Consider the following 24166-nt stretch of genomic DNA (forward strand, 5'->3'; position numbering starts at 1 on the left):
GCCTTGAACCTGCTGGCAGAAAGTTAAACAGTAAAAGCACTGGTAGTACCATAATATCAATTAACAAGGTTCTTCATCATTAACTCCAAGGACAAAGTTACAGTTCCATAGTCTGGACCAGGGGTCCTCACACTTTTTAAACAGGGGGCCAGTTCACTGTCCCTCAGACCGTTGGAGGGCCGGACTATAGTTTAAAAAAAACTATGAACAAATTCCTATGCACACTGCACATATCTTATTTTGAAGTAAAAAAAATGGCAAAAACACCCGCATGTGGCCCGTGGGCCGTAGTTTGAGGACGCCTGGTCTGGACTATTATTTGGTTCCTTCACCATATAAAATATGACTGCAATTGTACTCCAAATTAAAATAACATTAAACAAGCACAAGTTTTCTCATTAGAAACATTTATTTCTTACAAAATAAAGCAGAACAGAAAAAGTACAAACAAAACTGTATGTATTTACTTTGGAAGTATAATTTTCCTCCAAAACATTAATGTGATCAAGAAATTTTTTAATCATACCTTCTCCTTAATAAATTTTTTAATTATGCAGGGGTAAAGAGAGAGAAAAGAGAAAGGATACAAAAGTCAGAAAAATTATTATTAGTGGAAACTAGATTGATTATACATAAGACCTCTCTGTACTTCTTTGCAACTTCTTATGAATCTACTATTATGTCAAAATACAAAAAAAAAATTGAAGTCAAAGGGATTAGTTGAGAATACAGTGAGTAACTGGTGATCATAACTTTTTCCTGAGTTTACAGACTGCAAGTAACAATACCAATAATAATTTGGGATGGCCAAGGTTAAAGTACTATAACCATCCTAACTATCTAAAAAAAGAAAAAAAGAGTGTCCTGAGGTATTTATTTACTAGAGGCCCGATGCACAAAATTCATGCAAAAGTAGGCCTTCCTTCCCCTGGCTGCCAACACTGGCTTCCCTCGGCACCCGACACCCGGGCTTCCCTCTCAGCCCCGGCTTTGTCTGGAAGGACATCCAGAAGGTCGTACAGTTGTACTGTCTAATTAGCATATTATGCTTTTATTATTATAGATATTATAGAAGATATAACACTCATTTTTCAAACTACTTACCCAACCATTTGATTAGCTTACAGTGCAGGGGAAAACAGGCATTGAAATGATTATGAAACAATGTGGCTATAATGACAGTATGTACAATATATTTAAAAAAAAACACAAAAAAACAAAGAGTAAGGAGGCTATAAGTCTGTCTGAGGATTTGGAGAAAGATTTAGTGAAAAGGCAATATTCTAGCTGAAGGTTAATGATAAGGGATGGTGAAAAAGGGACAGAATATTAAAGAAAGATGAAAAGGTGGAGCAACGGACAAGTGTATAAAGAACATGGTGAAAATGGGGAAATACAAGAGCTAGTCATCATTTTTAGCAAGAGGATATGTGATTTAATACCTGAAAGTGCATCATTTTCTGACTCGCTCTTCATTTCCAATTCCAAGTTATCATCTGTTATGTCTTCTCCAAGCACAGCAGCCCAATCTTGCATTTTTAGCAAGCGTTCGGTCAGAGACTTGATTATTTAGCAAAGGGAGGAAAAAAAGAGAGGGTCATGCTAATAAATTACTATTTCTGAAAATATACTTATAGTTTAAAAATCAATGCACATAAGTAATAGTACTTGAGCTCTTTTTCTCCAGCTGGTATTGAAAAACCTAATATTTATTGACTATTAAATTCTGAACATTAAAAACAAATACAATTCTTTATAATGGTCCATTTTTGCTAACTATATCACATGACTATAAAGTGACAAAACAGCACGTCATGGCTCAGTGGTTGGGCATCGACCTATAAACCAGGAGTTCAAAGTTCACTCATGGTCAGGGCATATGCCCAGGTTGCAGGCTCAATCCCCAGTAGGGGGCATGCAGGAGGCAACCAATCAATGATTCTCTCTCATCATTGATGTTTCTATCTCTCTCTCCCTCACCCTCTCTGAAATCAATAAAAATATATTTTAAAAATAAAGTGACAAAACATTTTCTTATATAACATTTCTCAAATGCCACAAATAAGACTGGCCATTTATGAGAGAGTAAATTTTGTGTGAAGTCACACACATCTGCAAAGTGAAGTACGTGATATATGAAAAGATCAGATTTCACAGATTCAGTTTACTAAAGTAAACAACTAGCTGGGGAGTTCAACTGACATAAAGAAAAAGAAATTATGCCCAGCCAGTGCAGCTCAGGGGTTGAGCATCAATCTATGAACTAGGAGGTCATGGTTCAATTCCCGGTCAGGGCATATGCCCGGGTTGCACACTCAATCCCCAGTGTGGGGTGTGCAGGAGGCAGCTAGTCAATGATTCTCTTTCATCATTGATTCTTCTCTCTCTCCCTCTCCTTCCCTCTCTGAAATCAATAAAAAATATATTAAAAGGAATTACTAGAGAGAATCTGAATTGTAGCATTTCAATAATACTTTTTGCATTTTCTTGAAAGAAGAAAGGTTTTCTAGCACTATGAATAATAAAATGACTGTACCATGTATTTCTGTGAAAGTTCCCACCTAAAATTCCATTCTGCCCTATAATTTACATCTTTCAATCAAATTCCTGAGAGTTCCAAGCATAAATAACATGGCTTATATTTTTTAATAGAGTGTGAGATTAACATCTCATTTTTGTTCTTTTGTTCTTTTGTTCTTTTTTCTTTTTCATTTTATTTTTTCTTTTTCATTTTATTTTGTTTAGGAAGAATTCCAAGCCCTAGATAAAATTCCAATTCCTAGATAAAATTTGGGAGGGCAAAGAGAGGGTAAAACAATATGCCAAATTATGAATACAACTCCTACAGATGGAATCTTGAAAACATTCTTAGTAGCAACATAAACAGTATAAATGTATAGCTTTCAAGATGATATCATGCACTTCACTATTAGATTACAAAATGTTAGTTTTATTTCTTATTACTTAACTAGTGGCCCGGTGCATAAAATTCGTGCATGGAGGGTGGGTTCCCTCAGCCCAGCCTGCACCCTCTCCAATAGGGGACCCTTTGGGGATGTCTGATAGGGCCTAAACCGGCAGTTAGACATCCCTCTCACAATCTGGGACTGCTGGCTCCTAACTACTCACCTGCCTGCCTGCCTGATCATCCCTAACTGCCTCTGCCTGATTGCCCCTAACCCCTCTGCCTGCCTGCCTGCCTGATCGCCCCTAACCTCTCTGCCTGCCTGATCGCCCATAACTGCCCTCCCCTGCTAGCCTGATATCGCCCCCAACTACCCTCCCCTGTCGGCCTGGTTGCCCCCAACTGCCCTACCCTGCTGGCCTGATCTCGCCCCAATGGCCCTCCCTTGCTGGCCTGATCTCGCCCCCAATTGCCCTCCTTTGCTGGCCTGATCTCACCCCCAACGGCCCTCCCCTACCGGCGTGATCTCGCCCCTAACTGCTCTCCCCTGCCGGCCTGATCGCTCCTAACTGCCTCTGCCTGCCTGATCGCCCCCCAACTGCCCTCCCCTGCCGGCCTGGTTGCCCCCAACTGCCTTCCCCTGCCGACCTGATCTCGCCCCCAACGGCCCTCCCCTGCCGGCCTGATCTCGCCCCCAACTGCTCTCCCCTGCTGGCCTGTTCGTCCCTAACTGCCTCTGCCTGCCTAATCACCCCCAACTGCCCTCCCTGTAGGCCTGATCTCGCCCCTAACTGCCCTCCCCTGCCGGCCAATTTGGTTCTGATTGGTCGGTTTCTATGCCAGTCAGCGTCAAAAGCTCTGCCTCCTAGGCAGCCATTGGCTCCTCACAGTTCACCTAGATTTGGTTCTGATTGGTCAGTTTCTATGCCAGTCAGTGTCTCCGGGCCTATCTCTGGCCTGATCAGAGAGGCGGGGCTGATCAGCAGCCCCCGTGGAGGCCTGGAGAGAAAGAGAGGTGAGGCTGCTGGCGAAGCCTGGAGAGAAAGAGAGAGGCAATGGCTGATCAACAGCTGCCACAGAAGCCATGGATCAGACCCTGCTTCTCTCTTCGGGCCTCTCTCTGGGCCTGATCCACAGCTCCCTCGGCAGTCAGTGCTGGGTCGCCGTGCCTGCAGGTGGCAATCAGTGCTGGGTCACCACGACAATCCAGAACTGACTGCAGGATTGACTTCTGGTGTTCGGTCGAGCCTTCGGTCGTTTTGGACGTTACAGACCCTGGCTCTTTATATATATAGATACTCACACCTGAGTATCTCTTTGTAGCTTGAAAGCATAAGATTTAAACAAGTAGGCAGGAAAAGGGGGTAGGAGAGGGAGACAAGTTTCAATTAGATTTATATTTTTAAAAGTACTCATCTCTGTGGTAATCAAAGTATCAAAGATATTCAGCCAATATATACAACTTCATCTGTCAATTTCTAACATTCTTTCTAACCCTATCAACAGAAACAGATGGCATTCTAAAGACAAAGGTAAAATCATTATTCTTTTCCTTTCTTCATTTAATATCTATGCTAAAATAAGGAGAGGGAAAAGTGGACAAAAAGAATGTTGAGATATATCATAGATATATATTTGTTGTAATCTTTGCTGCCAAAAAAAGCATTTGACAGCAAAGATGACAATACTGCTACAAATTGAAATGTATGCCAAAAAAGTACACATCCTCAAATTGGCCAAATGGTCAAAATAAAAACTGCTACTACTGGGCCGGTGCAGCTCAGTGGTTGAGAGTCAACCTATGAACCAGAAGATCATGGTTCAATTCCAGTCAGGGCACATGCCTAGGTTGCAGGCTCGATCCCCAGTGGGGGGCCTGCAGGAGGCAGCCAATCAATTATTCTTTCTCATCATTGGTGTTGCTATGTCTCTCCCTGCCTCTCTAAAATCAATAAAGAATATATATATATATGCCCTAACTGGTTTGGCTCAGTGGATAGAGCATCATCAGCCTGCGGACTGAAAGATCCCAGGTTCGATTCCGGTCAAGGGCATGTACCTTGGTTGCGGGCACATCCCCAGTAGGAGGTGTGCAGGAGGCAGCTATTAGATGTTTCTCTCTCATCAATGTTTCTGACTCTATCCCTCTGCCTTCCTCTCTGTAAAATATCAATAAAATATATTTTTAAAAAAAAGAATATATATATATTTTTTTTATTTTTTTTTTAAACTGCTAAAAATAAAAATTTTCAAATTTCAGAATTAGTATACAATTCTAACTGATTCAGTCACTAAAACCAGCAGGGCCATTTACCTTGATCTGATTTTCTTTATCACAAAGAACTTGTTTTGCATGTACTCTGGAGTCTTCAAATGTTATTTTCTGTTTATTAAGTTCACTCACTTGTTCTTTCCATTCTTCAGCTTCTTGTAAAAGCTAAAAATCAAACCCCACACAAAAAAGAAAAACTCATATTACCTTATCATACTTTTATATATTTAACTGTATAATTAATAGATATTATGCAATGCAATGTATTGCTAAGAAGGGAGGAAAAAGAAAAAAAGGGATGGAATGAAGGAGGGAGGGAGGGACAGGAGTAGGAAAGGAAGGGTGGGCTCCTGTTTGCAAAGAACTTTCAAAAGAGTAGTAAAATAACAGATACTTAACCATCTTCAACTAATTAACATAATAAATCTATATCAAATGAAGTTTCTGAGATATACATACGTTAGATTTGGTCACTTCTTACCGCTCCTTATATCTCATACTATATCTTACTTGTATTAAAATTTATCCTACACAAGAGACACAAAATATGGGAGATTGTCCTGCTCTTGTGCTCTCCAGGAAAAGCCTTTTCTTGCCCCTCGCATGGGTCAGTCATCAGTATGACCAGAAGATTTATAAATACAAGTTGAAGGGTCCCTATACAGTACAAACCTGTTTCTGGCTTTCCTGAAGTTGGGAATTTTCACTCAAAGCATCTTTTATAGCTATCTTAAGTCGTTCTTCATTCATTTGAAATATTTTGAAGGTTGTTTTGGCCTACGTAAAATACAACATATGAAGTTATAACAATTAGTTTATACAATAGTTATTTTTTACCCATATTCCCTAAAACATGGAATTAAAGTAAAAAACATGCCAATGTTAACAGACAAGGCAGCATAGTGTAGGAGAAAAAAGTCTGGCCTAGAATCAGGATCTAGTCATGGCTCCCACACTAACTAGCTATGTGGCTTTAAACCTTGATTTAACCTCTTATAACCTTCTATGTACTGTTTAAGAAGTTTAATTAGCTTTTTTAAATGATTTTATTGATTTAGAGGGAGAGGGAGAAAGAGAGAAATACTGATGTGAGAAACATCAATCAGCTGCCTCCTGCAGGCCCCCAACTGGTGATGAAGCCTGCAATCCAGCATATGCCCGGACCAGGAATGAAACCGGCAACCTTTTTGTGCACTGGACGATGTCCAACCAATTGAGCCTCACCAGCCAGGGCAGTTTAATTAGTTTTTATTATCTGTTCTTCTCTTACCATAATTTAAGTTTTTTTCTGTCTATTTTAACTACTAATGTAAGTGCCTATCATCTACAACAGTGTCCAGTACATAGCAATAGCTCAGTAAATACTTGTCCAATAAAAAAAAAAAAAGCTTTCAAGGCCTGACCGGTTTGGCTCAATGGATAGAGCTTCGGCCTGTAGACTGAAGGGTCCCAGGTTCGATTCCGGTCAAGGGCATGTACATGGTTGCAGGCACATCCCCAGTAGGGGGTGTGCAGGAGGCAGCTGATTGATGTTTCTCTCTCATTGATGTTTCTAACTCTTTATCCCTCTCCCTTCCTCTCTGTAAAAAAATCAATAAAATGTTTAAAAAAAAAAGTTTTCCTGAGGTACCTTGTATAAAACATATATATCTAAGACCACTATATCTCAAATTCTAATATTATATCTTATTTTTTAATTATAATAGTAATAGGAACATTAAAATTATTTTCAAAAGCAACAGACCTATTAGAGTCTAATAGTGGTCGGCAAAATCATTAGTCAACAGAGCCAAATATCAACAGTACAACGATTGAAATTTCTTTTGAGAGCCAAATTTTTTAAACTTAAACTTCTTCTAACGTCACTTGTTCAAAATAGACTCGCCCAGGCCATGGTATTTTGTGGAAGAGCCACACTCAAGGGGCCAAAGAGCTGCATGTGGCTCGCGAGCCGCAGTTTGCCAACCACTGTATTAGACTAAAGCAACTTACTTCAGCCACTTGTGATTTGAGTGATTTTGATTCATCTTCTAAGGACTGTATCCTTTTTGAAATATCCACCATCTGGAAAGACAGTATCAGTCAATAAACAAGCATTTACTAAACTCCTCTAGTTTCCAAGATGCCACATACATTAGATATACTGTTAACAAGTTTTCCTCAAATAACTGAGGGCTCAAATTAAAAATCTTCTCCGCCATTTGCTTAAAGAAATCTTACATGAAAGTTACATAATAGTCTTTTATCTCATCTTTAATGTTTCATGACATTTAAGTTTAAATAGGCTCCAGAAAAGTCCACTAACATTGTATCATAATAATCTCATACACATCAAGATCTTCCTTAAGAAAGATTTTAAAATAAAGGAAAGTTAAAATGTTCTTAACATACTTTCTGAGTGATAAAATCCACTATGTATGTGATTATTCAAACTAAACTATTTATGTGAGCTACTTCCTTAGTGCATATAAAAAATTTCTATAAGAATATGCAAGAGCCCTAGCCAGTTTGGCCCAGTGGATAGAGCATCGACCTGCAGACTGAAGGGTCCCAGGTTCGATTCTGGTCAAGGGCACATGTCTGGGTTGTGGGCTCAATACCCAGTAGGGGTTGTGCAGGAGGCAGCCGATCAATGAGTCTCTCTCATCATCGATGTTTCTCTCTCCCCCTTCCTTCCTCTCTGAAATCAATAAAAAAATATATATTTTTTAAAAGTCACAATCGTCCTAAAAATAAATAAATAAATATGTAAGAAACTTAACAAGATAACTAGAGGCCCGGTGCACGAAATTCGTGCATTGGGGAGAGGGGGTGTCCCTCAGACCAGCCTGCACCCTCTCCAATCTGGGACCCCTCGAGGGATGTCCGACTGCCCTCTCACAATCCAGGACTGCTGGCTCTAACCACTCACCTGCCTGACTGCCCCTAACCGCTTCTGCCTGCCAGCTTAATCACCCCCTAACCACTCCCCCGCCAGCCTGATTGACACCTAACTGCTCCCCTGCCAGCCCAATTGCCCCTAACTGCCCTCCCCTGCCGGCCTGGTCACCCCTAACTGCCCTCCCCTGCAGGCTTGGTCGCCCCCAACTGCCCTCCTCTGCTGGCCCGTTCTCCCCAACTGCCCTCACTTGCAGGCCTTGTCCTTCCCAACTGCCCTCCCCTGCTGGCCTGATCGCCCACAACTGCCCTCCCCTGCTGGCCATCTTGTGGCGGCCATCTTGTGTCCACATGGGGGCGGCCATCTTTGACCACATGGGGACGGCTATCTTGTGTGTTGGGGTGATGGTCAATTTGCATATTACCTCTTTATTATATAGGATGGTAACCTCTAGCAAATGAAAAGAATTAGTAGATCTGAAAATTTATACTCTCTACTTTACAACCTTCTGCATTCTTTAAATTTTTTACAGTGTATACAATTCTTTAAATCAGTGCTTTTCAACCAGTATGCTATAAGGATTTTTAAAACATCCAATACCTGCCTATTTAGTCAGGCACACTGACCTCTTTTCCTTTAGATTGTCAAATTAAAAAATGACAACAGCCAACACAACAATAGCCAACCGATGTGAATGAATCAAATCTATACCTTTTTTTGTCAGATAGGCAAAAAAATATATTTTTTAGAGTGGCACAGAATTTTAGTAATTAGTTTATGTGTGCTATGAAATGAAAAAGGTTGAAAATAGCTGCTTTAAACGATATAATTTTTTTTAATGCAATAACTTCCTTCTACCTACAGTCTCCTCAAACACAGAAGCCTTACCAATTCATCTTGTTCAGAATGTTTAGATTTCTCTTCCTTTAGCTCCTTTTCTAGAAAGTCTATTTCATCCTCAAATTCAGATTTGGAACTGTTCAGCTTTTCACAGATTGCCTAAAAGAGGAAGTCAACTTTATAAGACAGACCTAGGAATTTCTGGTTAGGGTAAATCAGATCATTATAATAAAACACATAGACTGTAAGTTAAGTAAATTTAGTTTATATATTTGTTCATTTTCATAATACTGAAATAATAGCCATTCTAACAGGGGTTAGCAAACGTTTTGTATAAAGAGCCAGAGAGTAAGTATTTCAGGCTTGCAGGCCCTGTAGTCTCTGTCCCAACTACTCAACTATGCCTATGCAGTGAGACAGCAAAGGCAACGCATAAATGAATGAGCATGGCTGTGTTCCAATAAAATTTTATTTACAAAAAACAGGTGGGAAGCCCAGAGTCTAGTTTGCCAACTTCTGCGCTAAAGCATTATAAAAGCAAAAATGAGGAATAAATCCAATATAATAAAATGCAAAATAAATTTTAAAACCAATCAAGATTGTTTCATAATAATAATCTACATTGAATTAAGACGTATTTTCTGTGACCTTTAAATTTAAAATGATTAGTTGTTGGATTATTCTAATTGGATATTAAATGCTATAATAAACATACCTCTGATATTTGTGATTCTTCAACAAACTTGTTAAAAAAATAAACAAACCAAAAATTTAAAGAATTTAATGTAGGCCCAAAGAAAAGCAGAACAAGTACATACTACATTATAGTGGTAAAAAACTTATTTATATATATTTCCCCAAATTTGACTATTTCATTATAAGAATTCTCTTACTTAAATCAAAATTGCCATATCATTTTTATTTTACCTACCGATTCAACCATCAGATTTTTTAAGTTGCATCATGTTAGTTTATATTCAATTTAACAATCTTGAAAATAAACATTTTTTAATTGCTAAAATCAGACATTTACTTATTTATTTTAAACAAGTGATTCTTCATTTTAACACTCACTTGTTCATTTTTAAATGAGTGATTATTCATTTTAAAATAAAACCAGCTAATCTTATTGCTAGATTAAGTAAGTTCAATGTCTTGAGAATAAATTGGTGTTTTATTTTATCCACAATACCACGAAACTTGAGGCCTCTGCCCTCCAGTTTTTTAGGGTTTTTTTTAAGCATGCTAACTGCCTTGCAAATTTCTTTAACCAAACTAATAAATTACTACTAGAACAACAGCTAAAAGAGGGTCAACAAATAAAATATAACTATTTCAACAAGTTCTTAAGAATATTAATAGGTAACAAGTGAAGAAATAAAAGTTTAAAAAATGTCTTTCATTTGGAATTCAATTTGTAACTTACTTTAGACTCCAGTAGGAAATTCTGAATCATTATCCATAGACTTTCTGATGATTTATAGACATCAGTGATTGAGAACTGCCCAGCTGGACTGACTGAACATGTACACCAAAGGCAGGAAGTCTATTGTTTCCACTTTAATATTAGTAAGCTTTTTATAAAACTTCCACTTCGCCGAAACCGGTCTGGCTCAGTGGATAGAGCATCGGCCTGCGGACTCAAGGGTCCCAGGTTCGATTCCGGTCAAGGGCATGTACCTTGGTTGCGGGCACATCCCCAGTAGGGGGTGTGCAAGAGGCAGCTGATCGATGTTTCTCTCATCGATGTTTCTAACTCTCTATCCCTCTCCCTTCCTCTCTGTAAAAGATCAATAATATATATATATATATATATATATATATATATTTTTTTTTTTTTTAAAGGATATACAATTATTTATTTAAAAAAAACAAAAAACAAAAAAAACTTCCACTTCAAAACAGTAGTAAGGCACTCCCATTACCTAAGGTAATCAATCTGTTGGAGTTTAGCCAAGGGACAAATTATGATACCTTCCTTCCTATTTAAGCCAAGTCATACATGGCTCAGGAACCCAACTATGCATATGTCTTCCAAACTCTACCATCAGTGACATCATGCTGACATCTTGAAATTGGTCACGGTCAGAGTATTTACACAATACTCAGGAAATACTACAAATAAGGGCTTCTGCTTTTTAGATATCCAGTTGCTAAATATTTATCAGCACACCACTGCTTATAACATAAATCTTTGGTCTAATTCTAGTCACTCCTAATATACTGGGGATGAAGTAAAAGCAAGTACAACCAAAATTTACTAATTTATTGTTACCAACTATGCCTAAATTTATGAAAATCAATGCTATTTTTTTCTTTCTGGAGCAAAATAAGTAAAAAAAAAAAGAAAAAGGTCACTTTTAATACATTTCCCAGGAATGATGAATAAGGACCTCCTATAACACCCTAGATTTCAGTGAACTGACACCTCACTCAAAACAGGTTTTGCAACAATAGTTCAAATATTTTATGCTACTTATTAATATTCTATTTCCTATATTTAACTTTTTTTAAAGTTTAACATCAAAAGATGCTCTTTTATATTTCCTTTCAAATAGTTTTTGAGATGATACATTTCATTTAAAGTTTATGCTATTTCCCCCAGCTTTTATAATTATACTATTTATTTTTACCTCCAAATTTTGAGCTTCTGTTGACTCCTTCTCAGAATTGGAATCCTTTAATGACTCTAAGCCTTCATACTGAGAGAAAGCAACACTGTAAGTAAAAACTACACATTTTATCTGGGTAGGCATCTAAGAAACAGACAGAATCTAGTTCCACAGGTATGTTAAATTTATTTGGATTTACTAAACTTTAAATTTGACTACTATAACAAACAAAGCTAGGGCAGCTAACACATCACAACCCATTAGTTTGGGCAACAAATGGCAGAACTTTACACTTAAGGCTATCCAAAGTCTACCTATTTATTCATTAAAGAGAAATTTATACCAAGTGTCTATCAGAACTTTTCACTTGTAATTCAAATCTAACAACAAATAAAGCAAATAGGGAATATAAAATGTTTTAAATATAAAGAAAACAACCAAGAACAATGTAAAATAGGACAATGAAATGTACAATGCTACAGGATTTAGCAAAATGCACTTACTTCAATGCTTTTTTAAAAAGTATATTAAGATGCCTCGTTAGTACAGTAGGTAGCGCATCAGTCTCATAAAAAGTAAATTAAATGGCAGAGCCAGCTTGTTTTGGATCAACCTTCTTGCTAAGAACAAGAAAAAGAGCTGGACGAAAATAACAGAAGACAGGATATGTCTAAAGGCCTTAGAGAGTTATCAAAATAGTGAGAATGTGTGACAGGAAACAAAATAATCAGAAAAACAAGTCCAGATTTGACATTTACACACACACACACACACACACACACACACACACACAGAAGCAGAGATTTTAGTAGAATTGGGAGTTGAGAAGACAAAATTTAGAGTTCAGGACCTGATGAGTAGGATGAACCATGAAGCTCAGACAGACTGCAAGATGGGACCCTGTAGTAAGTTAAATAACGACCTCTCCACAATTCCACCCTAATTCCCAAAATTTCCAGGTGTGATTAAGGATCTTGAACTGGAGCAAATATCTGAGATTATATTGGTGGGCTCAATATAATCCCAAGCGGCCTTATAAAAGGGAGGCAAAAGGCTCAAAGTTGATGTGAAGACAGAAGCAGAGGACAGAGTGATATAGCTATGAGCCAAGGAATGTGGGTAGCCTCCAGAAGGTGGAAGAGGCAAGAAACAGGTTCTCTCTGGGACACAGACTGGCTGATATTTTAATTTTAGCCCTATAAGACTGGCTTTACACTTCTGACCTCCAGAACTATGGTTCAATAAATTTGTGTTGCCTTATGCCACTAAATTTGTGGTAATTTGTTAGAGCAGCAAGAGGAAATAATACCAACCCACAATGGCTACCTTATAAACCACAAACTAACCATTTTAAGTGAGGCCAAGTTTCCAAACATCTCAATCTGTGATCAAAGTAATCGAAGATTTCAAATGTCCCTAGCTCAGCTGCCTATGAGAAGCAACAGTAAATCCTCACTGGAGAAAGATCAAAATTATCTGTACAATTTTTGTTATGCTAGCACTGATACTCAATATAAAATAACCTGGTATTCAAAAAGACAAGATTTTACCTGGCCGGTGTGGCTCAGTTAGTTGGAACATCATCCTGTATACAAAAAGGTTCTGGGTTCAATTCCCGATCAGGCCACATACCTAGGTTGCGGGTTTGATCCTGGTCAGGCATGGGCACTAGTCGGGCACATACAGAAAGCAACCAATGTTCCCTCTCACATCAATCCTCTCTCTCTCTCTCTCTCTCTCCCTCCCTCCCTCCCTCCCCCTTCTTTCTTCCTCCCTCCCTTCTTCCCTCCCTCCTTCCTCCCCCTGCTGTCTTTGGGTATTAAAAAATAATAAAAAAATGAATAAAAAGATAAGATTTGACTCAGAACCAAAGGAAAAAGTAAGAGGAACACAGTTCTTAGTCAGACATTGGCTATAATAAAGACATCTTTATATATAAAAGCCTAAGTGACAGTTACGACCGAACGACTGGAATGACTAGAACAACCGGTCAACCAGTTACTATGACGTACACTGACCACCAGGGGGCAGACACTCAACGCAGGAGCTGGCCCCTAGTGGTCAGTGCACTCCCATAGCCAACCTCCCATGGCCCCTCCCCCCAGCTGGCCCCACTGATTGGCCCCGATAGGAGGGCCAGCCAGCCAACCTCCTGCAGGCCCCCCCCCCCCCCGCTGGTCAACCTCCCACGGCCCCTCCCCCTGGTTGGCCAACCTCCCACAGCCCCCTCTCCCCCCACTGGCCAACTGCCTGTGGCCTCTCCCCCCTTCCCCCGCACCCAGCCGGCCCCCCCATGGCCCCGATCAGGGGGCTGGCTGACCAACCTCCTGTGGTCCCTCCCTCTGGCCAGCCAGCCCCCCCATAGGCCTCAATCACTGGCCAGCCCGAGGGACCCCACCCATGCACAAATTTGTGCACTGGGCCACTAGTCATTTATAATAGCCAAAAATTAGAATAACCTAAATGTCCATCAACTGACAAATGGATATGTAAACTGATACAAAAAATCATGTGGCAAAAAATATAGAAAGAATTAAGTACTGATACATGCTATAACATGGATAAACCTTCAAAACATCATGTAAGTGTTTTAAAAAAGCAAGGCACAAAGGACCACATATTATATGATTCCATTTATGTGCAATGTCCAAAATAGACTATTTTATAGGAACAAAAAGTACATTAATTGTTTAGGGCTTGGGAATGGGAGAGAATGGGTGAAGGGTGGTATCTAAGGGGTGGAGCATTTCTTTTTGGGGTAATAAAAATGTTTGAAATTTATTGTAATGGATGCACAACTCTGTTAATGTATTAAAAGCCACTCATGCCCTAGCCCATTTGGCTCAGTGGATAGAGTGTCAGCCTGTGGTCTGAAGGATCGCAGGTTCGATTCCAGTCAAGGGCACATGCCCAGGTTGCGGGCTCAGATACCAGGGAATAAATTTAAGAAAAGATATGCAAGCCCAGCTGGTGTGGCACAGTGGTTGAGCGTCAACCTATGAGCCAGGAGGTCACTGTTCGATTCCCAGTCAGGGCACATGCCTGGGTTGTGGGCTCAATTGCCAGTGTGGACCATGCAGGAGGCAGCCGATCAATGATTCTCTATCATCATTGATGTTTCTATCTCTCTCTCCCTCTCCCTTCCTCTCTGAAATCAATAAAAATGTATTTAAAAAAAAAAAAAAGCTATGCAAGATCTCAACTCAAAGATGTATAAAACAATATGGAAAGGATTACAAAAAGACATAAGTGCAGTGATATACCATAATCCATTCACAAGAAGACAACATTGTAAAATATCAATTCTCTCCAAAGTGATCTATATATTTAATGCAATCCTAATCAAATTCCTAGAGCAGGCTATGTGCATGTGTAAACAGATTAAATGATTTCAAATTTATACTAGTATAAAAAGGCAAAAATGCCAAGACAATCTTGAAGAACAAACTTAGAAGTGTACACTGTGGTATCAAGACGTTATAAATGCCCTCGCTGGTTTTGCTCAGTTGTTATAGCGTCAGCCCACAGACTGAAGGGTCTAGGATTCAATTCCCAGTCAAGGGCACATACCTCGGTTGCTGGTTCGATCCGAGGCCTCTTTAGGGGCAAGTGCTCAGGAGGCAACCAATCTATGACATCTCTCTCTCTCTCTCTCTCTCTCTCTCTCTCTCTCTCTCTCTCTCTCGCTCCCTCCCTCCCTCCCTCCCTCCATCCCACTGTCTCTAAAAAACCAAGGGGAAAAAATATCCTCCAGTGAGGATTAAAAAATAAAAAGACTTGTTATAAAAACACAATAGATTTAAAAAGCGTGGTTGGCATGAGAATAAAAAAAAAGCCAAAACCGGTTTGGCTCAGTGGATAGAGCGTCGGCCTGCGAACTGAAAGGTCCCAGGTTCGATTCCGGTCAAGGGCATGTACCTTGGTTGCGGGCACATCCCCAGTGGGGGGTTTGCAGGAGGCAGCTGATTGATGTTTCTAACTATCCCTCTCTCTTCCTCTATGTAAAAAATCAATAAAATATATTTAAAAAAAAAATATATATATATATAGCCCAACAAGACAGAAGCTATAGAAACAGACTCAGATATATACAGTCACTTGATTTAAGAAGATGACACCACAGAACAAAAGGAAAAGATGGTCTTTTCAATAAATAGTACTTGTTAATGCAATATCCATATGAAAAACATTAAATTTTGACCTCCAAATTACACCATCACAAATTCAATTCCAGATAGATGAAGGACTGAATAAATTTTGGCTAAATTGTTCCCCTCACACCCAAGTTAATATGTTAAAGCCCCAATCCCCAGTAGGAATTTAACTGTATTTGGAAACAGGCCCTTCAAGGAGGTGATTAAGTTAAAAAGGGGCTTTAGGGTGGGCCCTAATCCAATGTGTCCAAGGGCACAACCGAGGTATGTGCCCTTGACTGGGAATTGAACCGGAGACCCTTCAGTCTGTGGACACACAGAGAAATACCAGAAACAGGCACCAGGACAGAGGAAAGACCATGGAGTATCAGGCAAGAAGGCTGCCATCCGCAAGCCAAGGAGAGAGACCTTAGAAGAACCAAACCTGCCAACACCTTGGTCCTGGACTGCTAGCCTCCAAAACTCTAAAACAAATTTAATTTCTGTTGCATAAGCCACCCAGTCTGTGGTATGTTAAGACAGTCCTAGCAAACTAACATAAAGACTAAAGGAGAAAAGTAAAACAACTAAGTTTCTAAAAGATAACACAGAAGAATACCTTCATATCTTTGAGCAGACAAAAATTGCTTAAGTAGAAAACAAAAAGCAGTCATCCACCATAAAAAAAGATTGACATGCCTGGCCAGTATGGTTCAGGGGTTGAGCATTGACCTATGAACCAGGAGGTCACAGTTGGATTCCTGGTCAGGGCACATGCTGGGTTGTGAGCTCAATCACCAGTTTGGGGAGTGCAGGATGCAGCCAATCAATGGTTTTCCCTAATCATTGATGTTTCTCTCTCTTACTCTCCCTTCCTCTCTACAGTCAATAAAAATATATTTTTTTAAAAAAAAGATTGACAAATCAGACTATATTAAAATTATAAACTTCTGCTTACCAAGACACCATATGAAATAAAAAGGCAAACACAATGTGGAAGAACATATTTGCACCACATATATCTGGCAAAGGACTCATACTCAAAATATAGGAAAGGAAGTCTTACATATCAAAAAGGAAAAAGATATATAACTATACCTTTAAAAATATAAAAAAGAAGAAGAAGGAAGAGGGAGAGAAAGAAGAAGAAGGCCAATAAACATATAAAAAGGTGTTTAACTTCACTAATCAGGAAAAGGCAACTTGAAACCCAGTAATTTGAAGAGCAATATGAACTCTCATACTTTGCAAACAAAGCATTAATAATTTTAAACTAATACAGAAGTACCTGTATTGAGAAGTATAAAATCCTCAGACTCTAACATGAATGTTAACATTTTCAAAAATGTCTTACCTCTTTTTGTACAAGGCTAAATTTTTCAAGTAGTTTACATTTTTCTTCGATTAGTGTAGAAAGTTCTACAGCAAGCTTTTTCTCTCTTTCTAAATAAAAAGTTAAAATATAAAAACATTTATCCATAAAGATATATGTACCCCTATGTTCAATTGCAATATTAAGTACAAAAGCCAAGAAATGAACAACCTGACAGACACCTGGTTAAAGAGTATGTGATGTGTATAAATATACAGTGTAGTATAAAATTATACAATGGAATACTACTTAGCAATAAAAAGATGAAACATTCACATTGGTGACAACATGAACGAATCTTTAAAGTACTATGCTAAGTGAAATAAATCAGACTAAAAGGGACAAAAAACATGATTTCACTAATATGTGTAATATGAAACAAAAAGTAACAAACAAAAGCAAACTTACAGATACAGACAACAGAATGGAGATTACCAGTAGGGAAAGGGGGTGGAGAGAAGGCAAAGTTGGTAAAGGGGGTCAAATATATGGTAATGGATGGAAACTAGATTTCAGGTGGTAAGCACATACCAGAGTACACATATGTAGAATTATAATCTTATACACCTAAAAATCATCTGTTATTAACCAATGTTACCCCAGTAAATTTTTTTAAAGTTAATGTTATCATGCGTAAATTGTTTTAAGTTTTAAAATTATAAACAATGGTGAGGTCTAAAGTAGAAAAAAGAGCTTACCCACATAAAGCCGGCTTCTAATCTGAAACAAATTTTAAACAAAATCACATTAAAACAAATACAAATTCAAGTAAATCTAATTTATTTAACTTATACTGCCAACTTAAAAATAACACTTTTCTTATTGCCTGAGTATGAATTTGTTAATCAAAAGTATTCTATGTCCAATGAGAAAAATGCAACATATTAAAATCTCTATTAAAAGTTCACATTGTATATTAGGATAATGAAAGTGCTGAAATACTGTATCATTTAGCCCATTGTTCCTCAAACATATCTGACCCTGAAACAAACTATTTCAGGAAACCCCTATCATCATCTCCCCTAGTAATATCCAAAATAACACAATTTGAGAAATCAAAGGTCATGGATCTGAACTGACTATAAAGAAACAATAAACACTACCTTTCTATTATTTAACCTCTCTCTCCCTCTCAAATAATGAAGGAAGAATTCCAGCTGCAGGGAGATCAGATTTAGGGTTAAGGTAATATAAGCAAGTATAAAAAAACAATGGGGACTTAAATCATCTACAGAAGATGCATAGGGATAAAATTTTTAAAAACAAAATTTAAGCCCAGCCGGTGTGGCTCAATGGTTGAGCGATCACTCATGAATCAAGAGGTCAGGATTCAATTCCTGGTCAGGGCACATTGCACAGGTTTCGGGCTCAATCCCCAGTCAGGGGCTTCCCAATAAGGGGTGTGCAGGAGGCAGCTGATCAATGATTCTTTCTCATCAATGTTTCTATCTCTCCCTCCCTCTCCCTTCCAATCTGAAATCAATATAAATATATTTTTTAAAAATGTTTAAAGTCAAGGTACAGTAGTATGGGTAAAGATGAGGAATAAATTAGCGAACTGAAACATCAGATTGAAGAACTCCCTCAAAAGATAACAGGAAACTACAAAAAAAGTATTTTTAAGTTAAGAGATATAGAAATCTTAAGCGTAAGGGCTAACATCTAAAACACAGTAATCCCAAAAAAGAGAAATAAAAATGTAAAATGCAGGAATTTCCCTGAATTAAAAAATGATAAAAGATCTCATTAAAAGAATAGAAATGAGAGTGCAGAAAAAGTCTACATGTATGTGGAACTCTTATATGTGGCAGAGCAGATGAGGAGGGAAAGGAGAGACTATTCAATATATGAAGCTCGAGAAAGTGGTTATATTTGGGGGGCAAAAATTACACTGAATCACTATCCCATATCAAACAAAAAATTGGATTCAAGATCAATCAAAGACTTACATCTTAAAAGCAAAATTTTAAAATTAAGAATATCTGCTCATCAAAGAACACTTTAAGAAAAATGAAAAGAAGTTTCATACTGGGACACAGACTATACACATAATCAATAAGGGTAGCATCAAGAATAAAGAACTCCTACAAATAAGAAAACAACAAACTACTCAATAAAAACTTAAGCAAAAGACATAAAAAACTGTTTCCCAAAATAACAAACACATATGACTGGTAAATTTAGTAAGAGATTACAATCTCACTAGTGATCAAGGAATTCAAATCAAGACCATTATTTTTCCATTCAAGTGGCAAAATAACAAGTGTTGGAGAGGACAGAAATCAAATGGATCTCTGGACCTCTTATATATTGCTGGTAAGGGTATAAATTGGTACAGACAATTTGGAAAACAATCTGGCATTATGTTTTAAAAGTAGAAGTTCCCATATACTCTATAACCCAATAATCTCATACTTACGTATATTCTCAAGAGAATATACTTTAAAATACACACCAGGCCTTTGCTGGTGTTGCTAAATGGTTAGAGCAGGCGTCCTCAAACTACGGCCCGCGGGCCACATGCGGGTGTTTTTGCCGTTTTGTTTTTTTTACTTCAAAATAAGATATGTGCAGTGTGCATAGAATTTGTTCATAGTTTTTTTTTAACTATAGTCCGGCCCTCCAGCGGTCTGAGGGACAGTGAACTGGCCCCCTGTTTAAAAAGTTTGAGGACCCCTGCTATGGCTGCTCAACTGCTTGCTAAGTTGTGCACTGACCACCAGGGGGCAGACGTTCAACGCAGGAGCTGCCCCCTGGTGGTCATTGTCATGGCTGGTGAGTGCAGCGGAGGTAGGACATCCCCCGAGGGCTCATGGACTGGGAGAGGGCACAGGAGGGACCACCCCCACACACACTGAGTGCACAAATTTTGTGCACCAGGCCTCTAGTAAATAAATAATAAAAGTAAGGTTTTAGTATTAGTTCTACAAAGAAATCCTTTAAAATTTTTTAAAATATATTTTTATTGATTTCAGAGAAGAAGGGAGAGGGAGAGAGAGCTAGAAACATCAATGATGAGAGAGAATCATTGATCGCTGCCACCTGCATGCCCCCTACTGGGGATCAAGCCTGCAACCCCAGCATGTGCCCTTGGCGGGAATTGAACCTGGGACCCTTCAGCCCACAGGCCAATGCTCTATCCACTGAGCCAAACCGGCTAGGGCTCCTTTAAAATTTTTACACTAAAAAATTCCTCTAAATCCATATTCAGTTTCTAGTAGCCACACATTAACATGAGTGATCCATGTAACTACAACCTAACCTGTTATCTAATCTAATAATAGACAAATATGCAAATTGACCGCACCTTCGCTACATCCAAGCCACGCCCACCAACCAATCAGGACGAATATGCAAATTATCCCAACAAAGATGGCGGCTAATTTGCATATCGCGACAGCTTAGAAAGAAGCCAAGAGCTGCAGAAGGGAGCAAAGCTGCAGAGAAGCAAGCAAGCCGGGGGGAGGAGAAGGGAGGAGCGGAGGCGGGGCCGGGGGAGAAGGAAGTTGAGCAGGCGGGGCCGGGGGAGAAGGGGCGGGGCCGGGGGAGAAGGGAGGAGCGGAGGCGGGGCCAGGGGAGAAGGGAGGAGTGGAGGCGGGGCCAGGGGAGAAGGGAGGAGCGGAGGCGGGGCCAGGGGAGAAGGGAGGAGTGGAGGCGGGGCCGGGGGAGAAGGAAGGAGAGCGGCTGGCGGAGAAGGCGGGCCGGGGGAGAAGGGAGGAGCGGAGGCGGGGCCAGGGGAGAAGGAAGGAGCGGAGGCGGGGCCAGGGGAGAAGGGAAAAGCAGGGGGGCTGGCGGAGAAGGTGGGCCGGGGGAGAAGGGAGGAGCGGAGGCGGGGCCTGGGGAGAAGGGAAAAGCAGGCGGGCTGGGAGAGAAGGGAGGAGCGGAGGCGGGGCCAGGGAAGAAGGAAGGAGAGCAGGTGGGCTGGCGGAGAAGTTAGAAAAGCAGGGGGGCTGGCGGAGATCACGGGGTGGGGGACAAGGGAGGAGAGCAGGCAGGGTGGGGTAGAGTGCAGCAGGAAACCCTATTGCAGGATTTTTCCTGCAACGGGAACGCTAGTCTTAAAATAAAAGATGTTTCTCATATTACTTGTTCAATCTGAAGACAAAATGAACATTCTCTTAGAACATACATAGCATTGGTTACTTACCGATCGAAAGCTTCTCCACAGAAACAAGAAAACAGCAAAAAATCCAACAGTCACTGCACATATCAGCAATTCCCATGGAAAACCATAAGGATTAGAACCTTTTCTCATATCTTCAGGCAATGCTGCCACAACCTTCAAGTCAAGAAAATTAACTACCATTATGATAACTCACAAAATCTGTGACTCCAACTCTGAGTTTTATAATACCAGTTTATTGGACAATAATTTACGTGAATATCTTGGAGGGCTCACTGCAGAGGAGACCCATCTGCTAGTCTGTATTCCATTGAAACGGGAAACTTCCTGCAAATGGTATGGGCTACCACCTTTGATGGAGATAGGAAGGTGGTCTTTCCCAAGCCAATCAGATAAGTAAAGGGGGAGGGCCTCTACCTACTTCAGACATTCTCTCTAGGGACGCAGACTTGGCTAAATGCAAGAGATGGGCGCTAAAATGGTGCCTAGTACATAGAAATATGCCAGGTCCTAAAAATGAGGCAGAGTCTAGGAGCCAAGAGGAAGGCATTTTGTGTAGGCTGAATTATCGGTCTTATTCTCTATGGTTTCTTCTTTTTTTGCATACAAACGTTTAGTAAAGGTTTACTTAAATGTTTCCATCTTGCTTCCGCTACAGTGTGAGGGATTAGGCTTAGCCTCCAGTGCTAAATAAAAGCGCAGTGACTCTCCAGCACCCTTACCTGGAACCCGCTTAGGTCTCCAGCAAGCATCATTGCACTCACTCCCCGAGTCCACCTTACATTTCTAGCGATATAGCCCCCATCCAGTTCGCTGCACACACCATGCTGTTTCAGGCCTCCTCTGCTTAAACTATTCCCTCAGCCTTTCCTAAAGACTCAAGAAAACGTAGTCCCTCCCACCCCTCAATTTCCCTGCACTTTCTGTATTTGCTTCAGTAAGCACTTCATCAGTTTCCACTTGGTCCTTTTTTTTGTCTTGCCTCCCTTGACAGCATAATGCCAAGTGGCCAAATGATGTCACAGTCCATTGAGAACCCCCATAGAACTGCCATATATATATATGAATGCCATGGCAACTGTACTTTTTATTTACCTAATAAGAAACAAATAATCATCGCTGCCCCGTTATTTAAAATGGCTTTTTAAAGTTCTAATGCAAATGGGTGTGTTTTTAAAAAACACGCAACATAAATGTCACTACACATGTCTACAAAGACAACTCTATATACTCAGAAAAATCCCTGCAACATGATTGTAAACTGAGCCTAATAATTTTAAACACCTGGGAGTTTAATAGCTCCAGATTTTCCATTAACACGACCTTTTTTACACGAACAAGACACCAGAAAGAAGAACAGTCTCACTTATGGTAAAGCATCTCCAAAGAGCATCTTAACAGAAAAATGCAGAATTAGCCTCCCAACTCCCTGTCCAGGCTTAGGTATCCTTTCAGGACAAGGAGAAGTTTCGTCACTAAAAGGAACGCATTTCAGAGGCTCGGCCAAGTTTCTTAGAGTCGGGGGAACTACGTGTCACCGACTCCTGTTCAAAATACAGGACAGGACAGAACGCACCATCCGTCGGGAGTCACTTCACACACCTTTGTCAGGTCCCGCTAAGCCGAGGCTCGCTTCGCCGTCCTCGCCTCCAGGTTCCCTGCCACCGCACGAAAACCAGCCCCGGCACCCCGCGAACCCGGCTCCGGGCGCGGACACAGGCTGAGCCCGCGGCCGGGGGACACTGGCTCCGGGACCTCCCACCGCCGCCGCTCAGACCCCCGCGCCCAAGTCTGCCGCTTCCGCACCCCGGGCCCGGGAGCCCCGACCTCGCCTGGGCTTACCCTGCGCAGCTTCTCCAGGACCAGCCCCAAGTACGGCTGAGGGGCAGACCCGGGCAGCTCCATGGCCGCGGGGCCGCCGCCGCCTGGGCCTGGCGGAACCTAAGTCAGCCGCGAACCCGCAGCGCTCCGTCCACAACCCAGACCCGCACCGGGAACCGGGCCAGACCACTGCGGAGCCGGCTGGGGGGGGGGTGCTGGGGCGAGCGGCCCCACAGGTCTCCAGGGTCCACGCTGCCCACTGGGAAGCTTAGGCCGCTACGGGACGCTTTGCGTCCAGGTGAACCGCAACTGCACGCCCGTCCGGCCGGAGCCTGCAACTGGCCCTCTCCTCGCCGCCCCACCCCACCCCTCGGTTTGGTTCCGGCCAGGCCGCCGTGGGGGGCGGGAGGGCGGGACGCGGTAAATGTCCCGCCTTCTTCGCGCGAGGTTGGTAGACGTGTCCGGGGAGCTTGCTCTTAAAGGGGCCGGCTCTCTACCTGGCAAAGCCACCCGCCTTTGGAAGTCCGGGGGTTCGGGGCTGGGAAAATGGGAATCGGCCTCCGGCTCTGCGCTGTGGTGTGAGCCGCTCAGCCCAGAGGCCGAGGGCATCGGCCCAGGACCTCTCCCCCGCACCCCCCATCGGCTGGCCGCGGGCTGCGAGGCTTCCCCGGGAGGCCCCTCGGCGCCGGGAGGCCCCTGAGCGCGGCGCGCCCCCGCCCCCACCCGCGGCGCTCTCCTCCCGCAGCCCCGCCGGAGCCTCCTGTCTGCGCTCCGCGGAAGCCCTGGCGGCGGCGGCGTACCCCGGGGGACCCCGCGGATCCTGGGAAACCGGCCGCCGCGGTCATTGCAGTTCGAAAATGACCTGCAGAGCCGCGCCGGTGCGTCCTGCCAACCGCGTCCGGACTTCCGACTTTGGACCAGGAGACGTCTCGGGTCACCTGTTGTCGGGACGAAGTTTAACCTCTCCCAAGCAAGAGGACATCGGTCGGGTCTCCTCTGTCCACGGAGGGTTCGTGGGGGCTCCTCATTTTTACCTGAATCACCCGAGTACTTCCAGGCGGAACTGGCCTAAACTTCAGAAATTCCCAGTTACCTGCCCAAATGCCAACTCAAACCCGTCAGGGCCCTGGAGTGCTGTTCTCCCCCAGAAGGGAAGCTAAAAGCAGCACCCTGCCCTCTAAATTTAGGGCCCTATTTTTAGGTCTGTAGA

General features: G+C 41.5%; 1 protein-coding gene across 6 annotated transcripts in view; it reads right to left on the reverse strand.

Annotated features, from left to right (window-relative positions):
- Window positions 1-24166, reverse strand: part of MIA2 (MIA SH3 domain ER export factor 2) — a 108721-nt gene that overhangs the window by 52973 nt on the left and 31582 nt on the right. For 2 of the 6 annotated variants that reach the window (XM_079767200.1, XM_079767203.1), the window contains 10 exons: window positions 21160-21291; window positions 17711-17732; window positions 16995-17083; window positions 11529-11597; window positions 9611-9637; window positions 8944-9054; window positions 7170-7241; window positions 5850-5954; window positions 5220-5342; window positions 1443-1560 (listed from right to left, as the gene is read on the reverse strand). In XM_079767200.1, coding sequence (XP_079623326.1) covers window positions 1443-1560; window positions 5220-5342; window positions 5850-5954; window positions 7170-7241; window positions 8944-9054; window positions 9611-9637; window positions 11529-11597; window positions 16995-17083; window positions 17711-17732; window positions 21160-21291 — 868 coding nt within the window. Of the gene's footprint in view, window positions 1-1442; window positions 1561-5219; window positions 5343-5849; window positions 5955-7169; window positions 7242-8943; window positions 9055-9610; window positions 9638-11528; window positions 11598-16994; window positions 17084-17710; window positions 17733-21159; window positions 21292-22977; window positions 23800-24166 lie in introns of those variants that run through there. The other 4 variants (XM_079767201.1, XM_079767205.1, XM_079767202.1 and 1 more) reach the window with 3 other exon arrangements.

This window comes from Cnephaeus nilssonii (assembly GCF_951640355.1).
Source record: "Cnephaeus nilssonii genome assembly, chromosome: 1".
Taxonomy (NCBI): domain Eukaryota; kingdom Metazoa; phylum Chordata; class Mammalia; order Chiroptera; family Vespertilionidae; genus Cnephaeus; species Cnephaeus nilssonii.